This window comes from Desmodus rotundus, chromosome 11 (genome assembly GCF_022682495.2).
Source record: "Desmodus rotundus isolate HL8 chromosome 11, HLdesRot8A.1, whole genome shotgun sequence".
NCBI lineage: Eukaryota > Metazoa > Chordata > Mammalia > Chiroptera > Phyllostomidae > Desmodus > Desmodus rotundus.
Genome location: NC_071397.1, coordinates 68,792,070 through 68,814,141, shown reverse-complemented (window position 1 = coordinate 68,814,141; position 22,072 = coordinate 68,792,070). Strand labels below are relative to the sequence as shown.

Below are 22,072 nucleotides of genomic sequence, written 5' to 3'. Positions count from 1 at the left end.
GAAATTTTGATAGCAATAGATAAGTTACTGAAAAGTTTTATTTTTAGAAAGTCTGCTTTTTAAATTAGCTTGCCAGATACACATTCATTTGAAAGTGAATTTTAGGGAATAGATCACTGTAGTAGAAGCACCTCTAGTTCTAAGAAAGAGAATTAGTAATACTAGTAATACTTAGTTGGATAAACCTAGAAACTGCTATGGACTGAATAAAATATGCCAAGGAGATTTCACATGGTGCCGTAGTTTCTTTAAAGGCATACACAGGGTGCACACAAATGCTCACACACACCTTAGAAGGGTGCTAATTGTGTGTTTGTCAGAGCTGGTAAATGGAGACAAAGTTTACTTTGCAGATTTGTACAAGGGTGGGAAACATCTGTGTTTATGGTTTTTGTTTTTTGGTTGGCTATGGATCCTTATTATTATTATTAGTCTAAATGGAGCTCTGGGAAGGATTACATTTTGGTTTTAGCCAGAAGCATCCTAAACAGAAAGTTGTTTAATAAATAGGAGCATTGGTGAGCTGCAGTATAATCAGTATAGTATTCCCCCAAAACTCCACAGCTAGGGGCTGGAAATTGTTTTTAGAGGTGCTTTCTCAGAATATTCATTTGGAGTCAAGCTGTATAATTAGAATCCATTTCTGGTCACATGACCATAGGCAACTTCCCTAAACTGCCTTGTCTGTAGAATTGGTTTGTTGTGAGGGTTTAATGAGGTGAATTGTGTGTAGCGACTGTTAAGAGATTATGCAACACAGTGTCTACTTACCGTAAGTACTTTTCTCTTTCCCTTTAGAAGAGGATTCTTAACCTACAGTCCGTGGGTAGAGTTCAGTGGTCTTTGAACTTGGATAGGAAAGATTACATCTTTATTTTTACTAAACTCTAAATGAGGTTTAGTACTTCTTCCGTTCTGACTATAAATCACAAACTGCAGAAGTGTTAACAGTACGTTTGATGTCACTGTAGAATCTCAGATAATTTCATATATTATAGTTGTTAGATAGCTTGAAATACTGTTTATATTCATCACTGTATTGAAATTACCATAATTTGATCTGCCTGTAGATATTGTATTTTAGTGTATTACAGAAGCACAAGTATTACAGATTTGTTTTTTAAAGCAATTACATCAGTGTAATTAATTTTCTTTCTAGTCCTAGGCATCTTATTTTTTAGAACAGTTCTAAATTTATAGAATTATTGCAAATCTAGTACAGAGGGTTTCTGTCTACCCCACACACCATTCCCCCTATTGTTAATATTCTATATTTGTGTGGTACATTTGTCATAAGAGTTACACCATAATAGACTATTTTAACAAATACCCAAACTTCATTCAGATCCCCTCAGTTTTCTGGAGTATCCTTTCTCTTTTCCAGGATTCTGTGTAGGATACCAGATTGCATTCCGTAGTCATGTCTCCATTGGTCCCATTGGTTGTGACAATTTCTCAAGACTTTTTTTTTTGATGACCCCAAACAGTTTGAAGAGTGCTGGTGAGATATTTTATAGAATGTTCCCAAGCTGGTATTTGTCTGATGTTTTCCTCATGTTTAGACTGGTTGATGTGTTTTTCGAGAGAAGGGCCAGAGCAGTGAAGTGCCATATTCGTTACATACCAAGTGCACATGCTATCAGCGTGACTTATCCCTGTCACTGTTAAACCTTCATCACCTGACAGCCGGGGTACCGTCGGTCGGTCAGGTTTCTCCTTTGTAAAGCTCCGCCCCACACCCCTTCCTTCCAGTGCTTTCCAGAAGATGGTCACTATGCACGCCCACACGTATGCATCACTACCCTGAGAGTGGATAAAATTGTCTCTAAAAATTATTTGGAATTCTATGTGTTTTATGTATACATAAACATCCTGAGAACAGATCAGTAGGCCTTAGCAGTCTGCCAGAAAAGCCCATGGCACGAAAAGTTAAGAATTCCTGGGTTAGAGGTTGTTTCTAGTTGTATGGGGCAGCCCTTTTTGGAAAAAGAAGGACTGAGTTCTCAAACAGGCTAAGATCCGGACCTCTTAGTTTGTTTTTTTAGGCCCTGTCTTTCTAGCTTCATCTCTTACATTCCTTTGCATTCTGGGCTCTGGCCCCGTACAGCTGCCGGTGACACTCTGAATAGGCTATTGTTCTATTTTAAGCCTCCCTACTTTTTTGTAGGAATGTCCTTACCAATCTTTCTGCCCATCAAAGTGCTGTTTCAGTTTGTTTCTGCTGTGCAGCTCTCCCTGCCTTCTGTCAAACAATTTTGTATGTACCTCTACTGTCTGTCTCCTTTTATTGCATTTTAAGTGTACGTACCTAGAATAGACTGCAAGCTCCCTGAGAGCTCATCCAACAACTCATGTTTATCCTGCAATTTATTCCTTATAATACTACTACCTAGCATAGAACCTAGCTCATAGTAATTCTTTTGTTTTTAAGATTTTGTATGTTTGTTTATTTTTAGAGAGAAGGGAAGGGTGGCTCATAGTACTTCTTAAATACTGACTGATTGAATGCATGATTGGATGGGAGAACCAGAAAAGGTTACAGGGTTGGTAGTGAATTATCCTGCAGAAGTAGGTGTTAGGGTCAGCTATAAAATCCTTCCCAATTTTAAGCTAACTGTAGTGGAGGAGGAGGATGGGGGATTAGGGGTAAAAGTAGAGTAACTGAGAAAATAACTTTTTTTCTTGTCACTTAAAAATGTCTAAATACATTTGGAGGGTGAGAGTGAAATACAAAAAAAAAAAGTGTGAAGGCAAATCATAAGCCCACATTCCCTAAATTAATTAATGTTTTGGGCATTTTAATATGATTATATGTTAAAATTATAATATAAATTTTAATGAGTTTGTTGTTTTTAGCATATAAATGTGCCATAATTTATCAAATTAGTCTCTTATTAGATAGTAGGTGATTTATAATTTTTGACAATATAAACCATATAAAATAACACTGTGACGAACATCTGTATAAATAAATTTTTTATCTCCCTTGGCTTTTTTTAGTCTGTTAGTTCAGTAAACTTGTTACAAATAAATGTTAGTTTGTTCAGAGATGATCAAGCTCTTAAATGAATTTGATTTCTTTTTGAATTCCAATTTAATTTGAAAGTTTTGGTAGTTAAGTGACAGTATTTCCTTTTATATTGATAAACTTCTTGAGAAAATTATCTAAGAATAGAATTTTTCTCGGTGAGGATTAGACTGAAATTGGCAAGCATAGAGTGATGTGACTGTGTCACCCTAGCAACTAAAGGAGTCACCCTTTTTGGTTTAGGTCACGTGGCCTTTGAACTGTGCTTCTGCACCAAGGATGGGGGAGTTATCTTTAGCTTAATTTAGGTCTGAGCTTTTATATAAAGACTTTGGTTATAATGTTTAAGTCCTTGATTGCTTGAGGTGAGACCCTCTAAAACATAATAGCTTTTGCCCTTCAGCTTTACTCTTAGCCCTCTTTAAGTTTATAGAAAATGAATGCAACGGACCCTTGATTTTTTCAGTATAGATGCGTTCTTGAGAAGGTTACATAAAATGGATTTTGATATGTGGAATTCATGTTTACCTTGTCAAGCAAGAGATGTAAAGTGTTTTAGTGGAAGAGTAATAAGCTTAATTTCCAAATGTATAGACATTGTAACTTTTTATCAGCAATTTAATGTACTGAGAGTTGTACATTGTTTTTGAAATATCTCAGTGAATCTGTACTTTATCTTTAACCCATCTCCAAATTAAATCTTACAAAGCATAGCAAAAGAATTTGAACATACCTGCTGTTTTAATTTGCCCTTGAGTTGGTCAAAGGTAGGTGGTAAGTGGGTTCCAAGACCAGCTCTAGCATTAAGATCAAGAATATTTGGGCGTAGTTGTTTATTAGGCTTCTCTGTTAATATATTCATTCTTGTAGGTTTATTGCTTAGTTGGAGCCATGGATATCTGAAGAGTTCATTTTGATTCCAACGTTGATATGTTGATTTTTAAAAATTTAACTTGAAAAAATGAAATACCTAATAATTCACTATTTGGATAATTATGAATCTGTGTAATCAGAAAGTGCTGGAGACTTCACACTTCCAAAATAGGGCCTAGTATGGCCACCAATGACTGTTTTTCAAATGCATCTCTAAAATGCAAGCTAAAATTAGATTAGTTACGTAGACTACTCAGAGATTTGCTGGTTCTGAAAGAAATAAAGCTAGACCTTGAAGCAGGGTGTCAAACTTATTTTCACTGGGGGCCACATCCTCCTCATGGTTGCCTTCAAAGGGCCGAATGTAATTTTAGGACTGTATACATGTAACTACTCCTGAACAGTTAAGCGAGAGCTCAGCGCTGCTGCCAGGTAGAAATAAGGTGCCTGGCTGGATAAAACAAGGTGGAGGGTGGGATGCGGCCCTCGGGCCTTGTGTTTGCCTTAAAGGCTGGAAAACAAACTTTATTCAGATGTAAGTTTGTAGACTCTTCTTTGAGTTATAATCTTTAAAGTATATACATGTTTTTATTATATGTATCATTGCTCTGAAAAATAATAATAGAGATTTTAAGTAATGATAATTCAGAAGATGGCAGCCTTTTGTACGTAGTTAACTTTTAGACTGCTGAGTATTTAGCAAAGATTGTCAGGTTCTGTGTTGAGTACCAGGGACTACAAAAGAATAGGGCCTGGCTTACCTAACAGATTGAACTGGGAAAAGAACCACTGTCATGGTTACTATCACAGTGCTCCAATTATAATACCCACCTGTGCTCTTGGAAATATTTTTGAACCTTTTGAAGGCTGAAAAATACACTTGAGGGATTGTAGTTAATCATCTTCTTTTTGTTAATTGTGTGCTATGGGCCAGGTGATAAACTTGGCTGCCAGTAGTTAAAAAAATACCTAACATTTCTGGTCCTTAAACATTTTAGAAAAAATTGCGAAGGGATGTTAAATTGAACAGTAATCAACTTGCTCCTATTTTATGTTCTCACTCTATACAGGGCTGTCTAAACTCCTCAACAATTTTACCATAAGAAGCTTTCCCATAGTTGACTCTTGAAAAATTTTTTAAACACTATTTTAAATGTGTAGAAGAAGAAAATTTAATGGCTCATAACCGCACTGTTGGAAGAGGAAAAAAAGTAATATACTTTCTTGGTAAGCAAAGTCAGAGCATCCCAGCTGACATGTGGTGCTGTAAAGGTCTACTCCCCTGTCCCCATAAGATGTCATAAATAGTCCTTTTGTATCCTTTTAGAGAAACCCTTTCATACATTTTTAAATAATGTAGGCAGTTTTTTGGTTCTAAAACATATTTATTTTATATTTTTCTCGTATGTCTTTATAGTCAAATTTGATGAAAGACTTGACAAAACATTTTGGCAATCTGCTTTTAAAAATAAATACAATATATTAGCAGTTATACTACAGCTTTGTTTTAGTAAAATCTGGTTTTCTAGTCTGGTACATTTGTTACCCATAACCTTGGGCAGGATCCCAAATAGACCCACCTTACATTAAATATTTTATTTTTATAAACTTCCCTTTATTTCCATTTCATACAATATCCCTCTCATGAATTGTCAATTATACCCTTAATTTTTTCCAGTCTATTTGCCAATAAAAGCCATTAGGTTTATTAATTAAAATTAACAAACTTTATTAAATTCTATGGTTAATATATTTCACCTTTAGTTTTTAAAAAGTTAAGTTTACAGTCTTTTTATAAGTAAAATTGATGATTAAATTTGAAGACTTAAGCTTCTTTTTTCCTTAATTTCTGACTGATTTGATTCTCCATTACGGATAATGCCGTTTTCACCTTTCGCTTGTGCACTGTGATTGTGATAAGACCGTATTCCATGTGTGGGTCATTCCTTTATTGGCACTAAAAACACACGGTAGAGCTGACACAGATTGGACGTGAACCAAATCGATTTTTGAGAGGGAAAACCTTCCTTCCTTCAAAAGAAGAGTTAAATTAATAGTAATTAGTTGCTTAGCATGGGGGAAAGTGATAGTACCTTTAGGGTTCTCTAAAGTACCTTTATTTTCACGCACATGTATTTTAAAGACATAAAAAGTAGTATATATATTCCTTTCATCAGTCTCTTTTTATCATTTGTTTCTAGGGTCTTTTACCATTGAAGTAACTTGATATATTTGCATTGTTATTTCAGTAAAGCATATTAAGATGGCAAGGATAGCTTTATAATTAGTAATAAAGACAGAAAGATGAAATGATACCATTAAAAACAGCTCCTTTTATAAATTTCAAGAGTCAAGATGTGCACTTGGGTTTTAGACGAGATCGGGCGCGTTCAGGGTGGTACGGCCGTAGACTACACTTCGGTTTTAAATAGGTCACTCTGAGGACCAGGTTGCCGATAGAATTTTTTTTTGATATGATTTTTGTTTTTATTTTGTTAGAGAAAATGTGTAGTAATATACTTCATAAGTAATTACTAGACTTAGTAAATATATAGATTTTTATTAAATGTATACTTAGAAATAGTGGTATGTAAGTAATAATGTAGTATGTAAGATAGATTTTATTTATGTACAGTTCTTTTAGTAATGATATAACCTATGTCTTTTCCTTCTTTTGGTGAATAAAAGCTCTTTAAATTCTATGTAATTTGTAGTTTATTTTTATCTTCATTATTTAGCTTTATGAATTTATTTTTGGGTGAGGCATTATGATTCTTTTACCAAAAAGCTCTTCTAGAGTATCTCATAGACTATTCCAGGAAACGGGGGAAGATTTACTGTGCTATTTGACATGCTGTGAGTGACGAGCTAAGCAACAAAGGCAAATGAAAGGGAGATAGCAGACTTGAAGAGTTGCAGAGGTTGTATTCCAGTCAAGTGTGGTAGCATTAGATTATCTAAATTTAACAGTATGGCCAGGACAAGGCCAAGGAATTTTGAGCTATTTTCAGCTGCAAATGGTAAGCTTATTTTAGAAGCATGTTTGACAATTAAGTGACATATTTTGGCAACTTTCCATATCATCTGGGTCTCATCTAGGTAGCATGTATTTGGGATTGCTGTAGGTGCCCACTGTTTACAATAAAAGGTGGTTGTATGTTGTGGGTCCATAAATGTGGATGGTTCTGGTCTACATACGGGAGTTAGGATTCTTCTTCGACTGGTAAACTACTGTTTTCTTCTCTGAACCCCCATTGCCACACTGTGCCTTAGGTATTTTTAGGTAAAACATCTAAATGAAGAATTTTCTTCCATCCCTGAGTTTGGTGACTACCAAATAAGTACGAAAAATGTATACTTACAAAAGGTGTCCTAGTCTCACCTGTACAGATTTTGAAATGTTTGTTACTTGGACGATACTCTTTCACCACCATACTTTAAATTAACTACACCGTTACTTGCCTTTGTAATTACTTTTTAGATTCATGTTCATGTCAATTAAAGCTATGTTGTTACTCAAAAGCTATGAATATAAATTGTGTATTTATAAGTTTAAGCTGTCATGTTCTCCTTTATTACTTACATTGGCTATACTCAAGTAGAAAAATGTCCAACTACTTGAAATTCTAAGTTAAAAGAGCATAACAATAATTTTCTATTTTATCGATATGTGAATTTTGAAATTTTTTTTCTAGAAGTATTCAAATATCTCTTCAGTGTCTTATTCAACTTCTAACAAAACAATACCTATGTTTTTCTGGAGTATTGTCAAAATGTGTATTTTACTACCACTATATAACTGCCACAAAATGGTATGCTTCTACTGACTAGTTATGATTTTATTGAATAGAAATTTCTAATTGTTTTCTCACTACTTGGGATAAAAATGTTTTACTGATGGGTCATAGGGTAGAGAGTATCTGAATATAAACTACTTTTCTCTTTTTCATATTATCAAACAAGATTGCCCTCTCTTTTAATAGAAGCCTTCCTTGTTTTCCTAGAATATTGACAAGTCTTAAAAACCAGCTGTAGGTTGTTATAGGGGAGAAAAAATAAAGAACAAATTTATTAACATGTATATCTCATGTACATGTGGTAGGTACCCAGGGAAAAAGTAGGGACTCAGACATGGCTTTAGAATTCAGGATGGGGACAGGGGAAGGGAGGATATAGGCCTCTAAGGGGAGAATAAATGATACTTAGGAAAGACGCAAGGCCCCTTGGACTAGGAGATATGATAGCCTGTGAGAGTGTGGTGTCTGCTTCGAGTCTCCTCTCCCGTGGTAAGAGTCAGTCCTCCCTGGTTGATGAAACTCCCAGGGAGGGCATCATTTATGACAATTGAGATCCTTTTGGAGGATCTTTAGGCAGATGAATGAAGTTCAGAAAAGTCTCTACCTGCATTTTGTTTTGTTTTTCAGTGCTTACAGCACAAAATAATATGTCAGAGTAGCATATGTTGGAGTGGCATATCCTGGACTCCCATAGTCATATTTTGGTATGCCATATTCTGCTACCCTTCATTATCAACTCTGTTCTAGCATTCTTGGTGTACAATATTTACTTATCCAGTCTTTTATCTCAGTTCTTTGCAGATACAGGATAGCACCAAAGTGATGAAGAGATGCCCAGTACAGCCAGGATAGTCATTGTATCATGTACAGCAGGGGCACCAAACTCATTTGGGGGGCCACATCAGCCTCATGGTTGCCTTCAGAGGGCCGAATGTAATTTTAGGACTGTATAAATGTAACTATTCCTTTACAGTTAAGCGAGAGCTCGGTGCTGCCGGCAGGTAGAAACAAGGTGCCAGGCTGGATAAAACAAGGTGGAGGGCTGGATTCAGCATGCGGCCTTGTGTTTGCCACCTGTGACCTACAGTGTACCTTTGAGTACTTAAGTATTCTCCCCTGGCAGACAAGGCCTTCATTTCCCCTCAGTCCTATTTTAAAGTAGAGAGAAAAATAAAGTGTAGGTATCCTTGTGGTTATTATGTATTTTGTTTTTTTGTCAAGGGTCTACCTTATTATTCTTAAGTATAATAATAGCTCCATTCTATTTAGTAATACATATATCCTTATAACCATGACTCAGGTCAAGACAAAAAGTTTCCAGGATACAACAAATGTAGCTTGTGCCTCTTCTGTGTCAGTATAGCAATACCCCACAGCTCACCCATTTCTGCTATTGACCTTAAATCATCATTGAGTATGTATGGTTCTGAGTCTGGATTCTTTTGCTTAACATAATGCCTCTAAATCTCAACCATGTTGTTGAGTATAAAAATTCTATTTTATTACTGTGCACTATTGCTTTATGCATACACCACAATTAATTACCCATTCCTTTGTTTATACATATTTGAGTGCTTTCAAGTTTATTATGACAAGTTCTTTTTCCTTCAAGTGTTGTTGAATAGGATGTATATAAATATTTACCTATAATTTAGCTTGTTTTTACCTGGTAGAAAAAACAATTTTACTGAAATATTATTTACAAACAAAACATACTTTTTAATAGGATTATTAAGGTATAACTTACTTACAATAAAACTCAACCTTTAAAAAGTGCAGTGTGTTTTGACGAATGTGTACAGACATGTATACCACAGTAGTCATATTGTGCATCATTTTCATCACCTCCAAAAGTTCCCTTGTTCCATTAGGTAGTCAGTGCTTATCACAGCCCTAGCAACCACTGTCTGAGTGCTGTCTCTTTAGTTTTGCTCTTTCCAGAGGTGGCATAAATGGCATCAGACAGTATGTACCCTTTTGAATGTAGCTTCTTTCACTCAGCATGATGCTTCTGAGATTCCTCCATGTCGTTGCGTGTGTCCGTTGTTTTTGTTGCTGAGTAGTATTGCATTTGATGGAGGTAGCACAGTTTGTTCATTTATCTGTCAGTGGACATAGGGATTGTTTCTAGGTTGGGGTGATTGTAAGTAAACGTTTGCCTGCAGGTCTTTGTAGACAAACGTTTTCACTTCTTATTAAATACCAATTTCAAGTCCCCATTTAATTAGGTTTGCCCAGCCTCCTTTTCTTTTTTTGATATTTAGTTGACTAAGTGAAATAAGTCAGACAGAGGACAAATACTATTTGATGTCACTTATATGTAGAGCCTAAAAAAAGCTAAAATCATAGAAATCAATCAGACACTGAAATGCTAGTTACCAGAAGCTAGGTGGTAGGGAAATACGGAGGTTTTTAGCCAAAGGGTACAAGCATTCAGTTATAAGATGAATAACTTCTGGGAATTTAATGTACAGAAAGGTGATTATAGTTAATAACACTGTAATATATACTTGAAATTTGCTAAGGCAGTAGATCTTAAATGTTCTTATCACAAAAAATAAATGGTAATTATGTTACATGATGGAGGTATTAGCTAATGCTATTGTGGTAATCATTTTGTATTCTATAAGTGTATCAAATCCTGTTGTATACCCAAATTTACATAATGTTATATATTAATTATACCTCTGTAAATGTGTTGGGAAAAAGGGGCAATGAGGGGAATTCTTGTGATGCACATGTTTTATAACCTCACTGTATTCCTGTCATATCCTGATGGTGATATCATACTATAGTTTCGCAACACATCACCATTAGGGAACCTGGTAAAATATACATGAGAGCTCACTGCATCATTTATTAACAGCTGCACATAAACCTGTAGTTACATCAAAATACAAAGTTTAATTAAAAACTAAGAAAACCCACTGTGTAGGTTTATTGGTGGATCTTTATTCTGTTCCATTAGCCTATCTTTATGTCAGTGCCACACTTTCGTGGATACTATTGCTTTATAATAAGTCTTGAAATAAATTAGTGTAAGTTCTCTACATTTCCATAGAAATTTTAGAATCCAATTGTCAACTTCTAAAAACACCTGGTTGGATTTTAATTGGGACTGTGTTTAATCTCTAAATCCATGTAGGGACAATTGACATCTCCATACCGAGTCTATCAGTACTTTGTTTTTAAAAAAATTCCTATAATTTGTTAATGGTATTTTATAATTTTCAGTGTCCAGAGATAAAAATCTAACAAATTGGTTAAATTTTTATCCCTAAATATTTTATGTTTTGGGGATGTAAATGATGTTAAAAATGTTTTAATTTCCTTTTTTTGTATGTTAGCACATAGAATTGGGATTATTTTTATGTTGACTCTGAATTGTGCAGCCTTGCTAGGAGGCACTTATTCTAGTAGTACATTTATTAATTAGTCTGTTAATGTGGTGAGTTGCATAGATTTTCAAATGTTGAACTCAACTTGCATCACTGGCACAAAACTCAGGCCATATTACCCTATACCTATCTCTTTGATAGGGATTTGATTTTGATAGGGATTTTTATATCCATGTTCATGTGGGATGATGGTCTGTAGTTTTGTCACTGTTTTTCTGGTTTTGGTATCAGAGTAATGCCAACCTCATCAAGTGATTGAGGTCACTCAGTGAATGTGTGGAAGATTGATATTCTTTAAACATTTGGTAAAATTCTACAGTGAAACTATTTCGGTCTGGAGATTTATTTTTCTGGAGTTTTTTTTTTTTAACTATGAATTAAATTACTCTGATAGTTACAGAGCTACTCAAATGATCTATTTTATATTGGATGAATTTTTAATATCTATTCTATAGGATCTGTAGTGATATCCTCTGTTTCATTCCTGATAGTGTAAATGACGTCATCTTTGTTTTTCCTCAGTCTAGCTAGAGGGTTATCAATTTTATTGATCTCAAAGAACTAGCTTTTTTTCCCCCCCTTCCATAGATTCTTCTCTATTTTATTTTCTGTTTTAAACTTAGCTTATTTGTGTTCTAAGCCTGATTTTCTTCCATCTGCTTGCTTTGGTGTATATTTCCTAGTTTCTAAAGGTGAGGTTAGGTGATTGATTTGAGACCTTTTCTTTTTTCTAATGTAACTGTTTAGTGCTATAAATTTCCCTCTTAGTACTGCTTTAGCTGACTCCCACAGATTTTGATACATTTTATTTTGCCAACGTATGTATTATTTAAAAGTGTGGTGTTTAAGTTTAATGATACCAAAAATGGTGGTATTGTTTTAATTTGAATCTGCAACTACTCCAAAATATATTGTTTTAAATACTGTTAATTTATAACATGCTTTATTATTCAAGCTCTGCCTTACTAGCTTTCTCACAGTGTTTCTTTCACTGCCTTACATTTTCTTTATATTCAGGTAGGATCTGCCTATAATATCAGTATCTCAATAGACTGATTAAGGAATAGACTCATTTTTTTCCCAGTCTCTCCTATGATTAGTCAGATATTCCATCTCAAGAGTAAATTTTGTTAATTAATGTTTTCTTATAAAGTTGTCCTTTTTATCTAAAATTTTAGGTTTATTGATACATTGTTTATTACAATACAATTTAAAGTTTTCTTTGCATAACTGGTTTTATGTTACTATAAACACACATACACATATGAGAGGGGAAAAGAGTCTCTTGCAACTACTCAGCTTTAGTGTTGGGAAAGCAGCCATACACAATACGTAAAAGAATGGACATGGTGACGTTGCTATAAACCTTAACTTCTGGGCCCCAACTTTTAGATTTCTTATAATCTTCATGTATCATAAAATTTTCTTTTGATTATTTTCAGCCATTTAAAAATATAAAATCCATTTTTAGTATACAGGCCGTAGAAAAATAGATGGTGAACTGGATTTACCAACTTCTGTTCTACCTGATTTTTGATTTCAGAAAGACATATTAAAGTTTTCACTATGATTGTGGATTCAGTTATTTCCCCATTTATTTTTAATAGTTTTTCTTCATATGAGATAATACACTTTTAAATGTATAAGCTTTCATGATTATTTTATCTTCTTGACAGATTTTACCTTTTACCACTATAAAACTTTCTCATTTTCATTTAATGCTTTTAGTAAAAGGAAGATGAATTTTTGATTTCCAAAAATGATATTGCCACTCCTGCTTCTATGTTGTTCATGTTAGCCAGTGCTGTGAAAGATAGTGTGCAATCCACAATAACTCTTGATACAAAAGAAAACATTAACTTTTATATTGGGCTTGATTTTCAGTAACTTGTAGTGTGGAAGTTTTAAGGCAGTTGCACTTAGCTACCTTCCTTTTTCCACATGATGATTTTTTTTGTAATTTTTTTATTGTTTAGTTACAGTTGTCCCGCCTTTTTCCCCATTGCTCTCTCCTGCCCCGTCACCTCCCTAGTACCACAGTCAGTCCCCCCGCATTGTCTGTGTCCAAGAGTCAGTCCTCTGTTCATGTTCCTTGACTTGCCCCTTCCCCTTCTTTCCCCCTTTATGCCCCTCCCTCCTGCCTTCTGGTCCCTGTCAGTTTGTTCTTTATTTCCAAGTCTCTGCTTCTATTTTGCTCATTTGTTTGTTTTGTTAATTAGGTTCCATTTATAGGTGAGATCATATGGTATTTGCCTGGCTTACTTCACTTAGCATAATGCTCTCCAGTTCCATTCATGCTGTCGTGAAGAGTAGGAGCTCCTTCTTTTCTTTCTGCTGCATAGTAGTCCATGTGTAAATGTCCCACATGTTAATGTTCCGAAGTTAAGATAGTGCTCTCTAGAAGTATAAAGTGTGCACCAGTGTGTACTCAAAGTTCCTGTCGTGTCACTCTCAGAGGGAAAAGACAGTTCCTCCTCTGCTCCCAAATGCTTTTTTCCAAGTACTATACTTTTGGGTATAATGCTTGGAACCAAATAGGTAATTGGTACTAGTAAGATTTTGTAAGTTCTCTTCAGCCTACCAAATGTGTAATTAAGAGGCGATCATTTCTGTTTTATAAACTAATGGAGGGAAAACTTTAACATTTGCTGAAACATTAAATTGGCAGTGTTTAAAAAGTAATCTCTGAGATTTTAACGTGGAAATGTGAGGAAGAACCAACTTGAACTTAATCAAATTCCCTTTTCACCATCCAATCCCTTTGTTAGAATTTACAAAAGATAAGTAGTTGCAGGGTAGATAAAGTGTTTCTTTTCTGTGTGCAGTACAGAGCAACCCTGTGCTATTTCTGTGAGACTCTCTTTTAGCCTTGTCAAGACTGGAGCCTGAACTGCTGTGAATTATAATCAGAATGAATTTTCATCAGTTGTTCCTTTTCTGTATGACTTTAATAGTGTAACATTGTATTGTAAGCAAAATCATAAAGGTACAGTAGCTTCCTTGCTACTTGAGACTTTGCAGTAGGATTTAAAAAAACCTTGCTTTAGGTACTTCAGATTGTACTCTATAACTTCATTTAAGGTAGCGCACACGCTGTCCTCATTGTAAAAGCCGTTGAAGGTAAAATGTCTTCTTAATTGTCATTTTTAGTGATAGGCAGATATAAACAGGTATTAAAAAATACTTTTAAGTTCCTCTGCAGCATTTGGTTGTTCTTAGGTTTTATGCTCTTTTTAAAACTACTTTTATGAATTACGGTTGAAGTTTAGTAAGGAAGATTATCACACTGCTGATGGGGTAATTCTTTGTATTTGTATCTTAATTGCAAGGAAAGAATTTTTTTTAATTCCTCTTTGCCCAATTTCATAGCTCAATTTTTGTTCTCTAAAGGGTTTAGATCAAGGGGCTCAAATCAGAAGAATAAATTCTCGTATTTTGTTTTACATATACTTGTTGAAGTGTCCGGCAAGTCCTTTGGTGATCCACCCTCCCAGTGGTTCAAGTGCTGTAAACCAAGTGGTATTTTCATTTGCTTTTCTCTTGCAGACATATTTTTTCCTTCTGTTTACTCCCTCTTTCTTGATGCCAAAATAAGAAAAGGCTTTTCTTTAGGAAGTTGCTAGCATGGAAAAAGTTTTTAGTAGATTTCTTATGGAGAGTAGAGTAGTTAATGTCTTCTTAAGATCATCATCTGTTGCTTTGGTGCTGGTCTTATTGAAATAAGCACAAGATGTATAGGGCAAAACATAGCTTCAGATATTATGTTACAGGTCATTGCTGAAATGGAAGAGCCTTTTTAGATCTTTGGAAGAAGAGACCGTAGATCCTTAAGCCACCTTGCAAGTTTTTTATTAGGTGTGACAACAATACAAAACCAATATTTAAAATACCTGTCAACTCAGCATATAAATAAAATCTGTATTTACTTTTAGTCTCCAAATTAATGATATATTTAGTATTATAGATTATAGCACAATTGTTTTACCAAGTCATTCTGGTAACTTCCAGATTTTATGTTGAGTTTGGGAATTATTGATATGATCTTTTGTTTTGCTAGCTTCTATTTTAATTCCTGTTTGAGCAACAGTTTGACAAAAAAATTTCATGAAATGATTTACCTATGAAATTGATAGTCATTAAGTAACATGGAGCTGCAATATGTAGAGACTCTCTCTTAATATCAACAGTATTATTTATGGTGCTGAATCTTCTCTTAGCAATTAGTTTCAATTTTATTTTCAGCCTTTGCGATATGAAATTTGCAATACCTTCTTAGTTAATTAGGCTACAGCAGAAGCAGTGTCACAGAGTGGTGCTTTTTTTGTTGGGTTGCCTGGGTTTGAATCCCAGCTCTCCCAACTGAATATGTGCTGGTAGTAGTGTTGAGATGGGAGAACTTTGGGGGGCTGACTAATGCAAGGATCAACTGAACAGAAAGGATGCCACTTAAGGGTGGAACAGGATCCCGAGAGGGCCCTTTTTTGTGTGTCAAAAACTGAAGGTAACTATTTTTTGTACGATAGAGAGAGTTGTTGCGTGTCCTGGATAGTGGAGAGGACATTCAGGGGGTTGGCCTGTAGCTAGTTATCAATTACAGTCAAAGTAATTCAGTGCTGTAAGAACTAACATATTTCTATTGGTACTTACTGGCTGAATATAGCCTGGATTGTATGTTAGGCAAGGGAAAGAATGAACTTCTGGATAGAGTATCTGATTGACCTGCCCCTATAACAACTGCGTGTCAGTTACACTCCAGACACCTGCCCATCTCTTGGTTTTGTACTCCGTTGTCACCTAGTTTCTTTCCTCCTTAGACTGCTCATTTTGTCCTGTCTCTCTCCTGCCCGAAACATCCTATCCTGGAATCATTTGACAATCCTATTAATTTAAAGGGTTAATCTATGCCAGTTGATGTCACACAATTAGTGATTTATTCAGAACTAGGTCTTGTCCAGTAGCATCTTTGGAAAAACAAAGGATAAAAATATCGCTGCACATTTGAATTCAAGTTGCTTTGTGGTGTTTATATATAGCATCGTTTAACTTATCAAGGAATTTATGTTCCTACTTTATTTACCAATGTATTAGTTTCCTGGAGTTACCATAACAAAAAACACAAACCAGGTAACTTAACAGAAATTTATTGTCTCACAGCTCTGGAGGTTTGAGGTCCAAAATCATGGTGTCACTAGAGTTGGTTCCAGGTCAAGTTTCCAGTACTTTCCTGGCAGTCTTTTGTTTCCCTAGGTTTTACATGCATCACTCCAATCTCTGCTTTCACCTTTGCGTGATGAAATGTCTCTCTCCCCACAGTCCATGTCTGTGTTCAGATTTTCCCTTTTCATGTTGCATTACTCATACTGGATTAGGGCCCACCCTAATGGCTTCATGTTGACTTGACTCTATCTACAAAGACCTATTTCCAAATAAGCTCACATGCTGAAATACCGGGGTTAGGACTTCAACATACCTTTTGAGGGCACACAGTTCATCCTGTTAACACCGTATTAAATTTTTGTTTCATCATAGAAGTTTGAAGATTGCTGTTTATTGTGATTTTTCTTAAATATATCAAAAAATTTTTAAATTCTCTATGAGTATTTTTTTCTAAACGATACCATTTACACTAGAGACTGATAGTCATCTGGCTTATCTATTACTAGTCATATTTTTTATGGTTATATTTACTATTTTATGCAAACATTTTAGCCCTTGAAATTTTAATGTAATTAAATGATATTGTGATGAATGACAATTTGAAATCTGAATGCTACATAGCCAAGTACTGGAAGCAACCTAAGTGCCCATTAGCAAATGAGTGGATCAAAAAATTATGGTACATTTACACAATGGAATTCTACGCAGCAGAGAGAAAGAAGGAGCTTATACCCTTCGCAATAGCATAGATGGAACTGGAGAGCATTATGCCAAGAGAAATAAGCCAGGCAGTGAGGGACAAATACCATATGATCTCACCTTTAACTGGAACATAATCAACAAAAGAAAAAAGCAAACAAAATATAACCAGAGACAATGAAATTAAGAACATTGTAACAATAGCCACAGGGGAGTGGGGAGAGGGGTCCATAGGAGCTACTATAAAGGACACAAGGACAAAATCAAGGGGGAGGGTAGAGGTGGGGGAGGGAGGTGGGACTGGCTGGGGTGGGGTGGAGGGAAGGGGAGAAAATGCAGACAATTGTAACTGAATAAAAATAAATTAATTAATTTAAAAAATGTAAATCAATAAAATGCTTGCTTAGTTTTGCTAAAAAAAAAAAAAAAAAAGAAATCTGGATGCTACAGATACTGTTTTTATTTCCTTTTGGAAACCCTTCTGGTGATGTTCGTCTAGCCTAGCCAATGTACATTCTTTCGTGGTACTCCACGTGGTACTCATTTCTTTCAGAAATGATTAAACTCTTAATTAGACTTGTACATTTACTTTGTAACTTCTTTGAGGTTTTTCAAGTTATGTTGTATTCACAAGTGTGATTTCAGATAGTCTTAAAAAATGAGAGACAGAGTTCTCTTTTTTTAAATGAAAATCACTGGGAAAATATTAGATGGTATGTGAATATTTCCTTTAGACACTATTAGAATACTAAGAGTTAAGCTTGTTTGTGCAGGTTTTGACTGGATCGTCTCGCCAAAGTTACTCACCTTCTGACTATCAGGATTTCACAAAGTGGGAATCAGTGCTGAAAATAAAAGAAGGACTACTAAGGCAGAAAGAAATTGTAATTGATCGGTGAGTCTATATGTTTTTTTAAATTACTAAATACTTCAGGCATACAGAAATGTAGATTTTAAAAAATACTTTTGTATCCACCATGTAGAGTTTAAAAAATAGAATCTTACAAATACATTGATTTCTCATGTCTGTCCTTCCCCAGCCCCAGTCCCTTTAAGAACCGGTGATGTGATCGGTTCTTATAATATTGGTTGGTGGGTCTGTCTGTCTGTCTTCTGCCATCCATTTACATGAGAGTAATTCATTATTTGGAAACTTCTCTTCATCTTCTTACACTTAGGAAATATCAAATTGGAAAGCTACTTTAAGGTAATTTTTAACTAACCTATGTTAGGTATGAAAGCACAGAAGCCATGAAAATCACGAATGTTTGAAATCAAATGATTTACAGATAAGAATTTTGGATATTTGGGGAGACATTCCAAAAATTTTGCATGATTTGAGTACCAAAGCTCTGAAAAAAAATTGTGCTATACTTAACAGTTTTATGATTATTTTGAACAATAAGCCTAATATTACTTAATTATATTATCTATTTCACATATTGATTCTTTGTCATTTATGCATACTTATGAGATAATTCACCATGTTCTGTATCATGGTAATTGTGAAATATTTTGAGAAGGTATTTAATCAATGCTAGTCACACTCATTTTCATGTGCTTATATGTGATAAAGTAGTAGACATTTCAGCCTTAAATTAAACCCTAATTCAAACCTTTAAAAATATTTAACAGTTGAAATTTCAAAAGATTTTGCTTAGAAAGTAAAGACCTACTGGAACATGAACTGGAACATAGACATCTGGGCTTTCTTACTGTCTACTATTTTTTCTAATATCTTGAAAAAGCCTGACACGTAGTATTGATACTTCCATACTTCATAAATGAATGAAGATTGTAGGAGATAGTTTTACTTGATTTTATGAAAGGAGCTTTTAAAAATACTTGGTATTTCTAATACCAGAGAATTTTATATATGAGTGATTATAGATGGAGTTGGTTATACATTTTGAGCACATAATTTAATTAATTATACATTCTTGAAATTAATACTTTTTATTTATTAAAATTTACTTTTCAGTTATAGTTGACATACAGTATTATATCAGTCTCAGGCATATAGCATAGTGATTAGACATTTATATGCTTCACAGAGTGAAGTACATCACTCCCATCAGTCTGGTACCCATTGGGCACCGTGCATAGTTAGTACAGTATCATTGACTCTGTTCCCTGTAGTGCACGTTTTAAAAGCAGATCAAAATTCACACTTTTATTAATAGGATATTCTCTTCAAACAATCAGTTGACTAGTATTATTTTTTTGAACACTATTATAATTACTATTTTGAGGGGTATGAGTGAATAGGGTGTCTTAGTCAATTTGGTCTGCTATAACAAAATACCATAGAATGGGTAGCTTAAGAAGAACAGAATTTTATTATTCTCAGTTGTGGAGGCTGGGAAGTCCAAGATTAAGTCACTGGCAAATTCAGTGTCTGGTGAGAGCCAGCTTCCCGGTTCACTGATGGCCATCTTCTCCCTGTGACCTTACATCGTGAGAGGGGCCAGGGAGCTCTCTGGCACCTCTTTTATAAGCATACAAATTGCATTCTTGAAGCTTCTGCCCTTATTACCTAATTACCTCCCAAAGGCCCCTGTCCTTATACCACCACATTGGGCATTAGGATTTAATATATGAATTTTGAGGAATCACCAATATTCATTTTATGGCAGTAGGAAATACAGATAGTCATTGTCATAACTATTAAAATACATCCTTCAATTCTATATATTGTAGGACATCAAGGAAATAATGCAAAATCGTTCAAGTTGCTGTTTCATGTTATGAATTTTAAGATTGATAATACTTTTAACTCTTATACCAAATTATTAGAATACTAGAAGTTCTACTTTTAACTAGTCTTAGAAAAGTGTATTTTTTATTATGTGACTTCAATTTATGTTTTGCAGGCAGAAGCAACAAATTTCCCACCTACATGAGCGAATAAGGGATAATGAATTACGGGCACAACATGCCATTTTAGGACACTATGTAAATTGTGGAGATTCTTATATGTCTAATTTGCAGGTAAGACTGTAGAGAATTTTATCATTGTTGTATTAGTAAAGGATGTGTTGATTTTATATTTAGCTTCTAAGATTAGGACATTTTTAAAATTAATAACCTTTTCACATGGTTTATATTTATATATGTAGTGAAAGATATCCAGGTACTGTCTCCCATCTGTCCACATGCCCCCCCCAACCCCCATACACAGCAACTACTGTTACCAATTTCTAGTATGTCCTTCCAGAGTCCATGTATATCACTAGCAGATATAAATGTATTTTATCCCCTAACTTTAACAGAAAGTATCAAAATACATACATAATTTAGCATCTTGCTTTTTCCCCTTTATCTTGTATAAAAAACAGTCATTATTTCCATATCATTACATACACAGCATCCTGCTTTTTGCTTTCACAATTGCTTGATTTCTCATTTTATGGAGATAGCATAATTTATTCAACCTGTTCCTGCTCATCAAAATTTGTATAGTTTCTACTTTGGGGATATTATAACTAGTGTTATGGAGAATAATCATTTATAAACATTGTTTTGTGCCTTTGCAAGTTTTTTGGTAAGTTAATTCTCAGAAGTGAAATATCTAGGTATTGTATGAATTGGTCATTTTTACTGATATTGTCAAATTGCTATCCAGACAGCTTATTCTAATGTTCAGCTCTTACCAGCAGTATATAAGACTACCCCCACTCCCAACTCATAGCTGTGTTAATAGACTGGTCTCAAACTTTGAGATTTTTGCCCTTCTAATAGGTTTATGTGAAGTCAGCAAGTGGAGGAATTATCTCCATTTTTTTTCATTTTTTGCGTTAAAATACATATAAAATTTACCCTCATTCATTTCAACCATTTAAATTGTGCAGCTCAGTGGTATTATATACTTAAATGTGCAGCTCAGTGGTGTTAAATACATGTATAACACTGTGCATCGTCATCCATCCCCTGATCCCTTTGCACCTTACAAAAACCGAAACTGCTCTCGTTAAGCAGGACCTTCTCATTCTTCTCCCCAGTCCCTGACAGTCACCGTCTGCTTTCTGCTTCTAAGTGTCTCATGTGCAGTGGAATCACACAGTATTTGTTTGTGCTTTTGTTTTTGTGACTGGCTTATTTCACTTAGCGTAATGTCCTTACAGTTCATTCATATTTAAGCATGTATCAGAATTTTCTTTCTTAAGGGTGAATAATATTCTACTGTATATATACCACATTTGGCTTATCCATTCATGACAATGGATTCTTAGTTTGCTCCCACAGTTTAGCTACAGTAAATAATGTTGCCATGAACATATTTTATATTATTTATTTGAACATGGCTGTAGAAATATCTCTGAGATCCTGTTTCCAATTCTTTTGAGTATGTAGCCAGATGAGAATAATTAATAGATCATATAATAATTCTATTTTTAATTTTTCGAGGAACTGCTATAATGTTTTCCACAGTGGCTGTATCATTGTACATTCCCACCAGTAGTGGACAAGGGTTCATTTTCTTCACATTGTTGCCAACACTTCTTATTTTCTACTTTTTTGATAATAGTCATCCTAATAGGAGTGAGGTAATACCTGATTGTACTTTTGATTTTCATTTCCCTAATGATAGCGAGTTACGTGATTATTTTTTGGTTTACCAGTGAATATAAAATTTATGTTTATACCATATTATAGTCTGTTAAGTATCCAAAAGCATTATGTCTGCAAAAACAATGCACATACCTTAATTGAAAAAATATTTTATTGCTAAAAAATGCTAAGCATCAATGCAAGGTTGTCACAAACCTTTATTTTGTAAAAAATGCAGCAGCTGCCAAGTGCAGTACTGCGAGGCACGGTAAAATGAGGTGTGCCTGTGTCATCTTTGGAGACATGTCTGTTCAGGACCTCTGCCTGTTTTTAATTTGTTGTTGTTGTTGTTAAGTTTTAGAAGTTCTCTATGTATTCTGGATATTAATCCTTTATCAGATGTGATTTGCAAATATTTTTTCCATTCTGAGTTGTCTTTTTACTTTGTTGATAGTGTATTTTCATGTACAAAATATTTTAATTTTTATGAAGTCTAATTTGTCTACTTTTTTTGGCCCATGCCTTTGGTGTCATAGTCAAGAAATTACTGCTAAATCCAGTGTCAGGAA

General features: G+C 34.6%; 1 protein-coding gene across 2 annotated transcripts in view; it reads left to right on the top strand.

Moving 5' to 3' along the window:
• The window catches only part of CEP85L (centrosomal protein 85 like), a 134,480-nt gene that overhangs the window by 65,630 nt on the left and 46,778 nt on the right, over positions 1–22,072 (top strand). For both annotated transcript variants that reach the window (XM_053913847.2, XM_024551838.4), the window contains 2 exons: positions 17,726–17,847; positions 19,826–19,943. In XM_053913847.2, the coding sequence (XP_053769822.1) occupies positions 17,726–17,847; positions 19,826–19,943 (240 nt within the window). The remainder of the gene's footprint in view (positions 1–17,725; positions 17,848–19,825; positions 19,944–22,072) is intronic.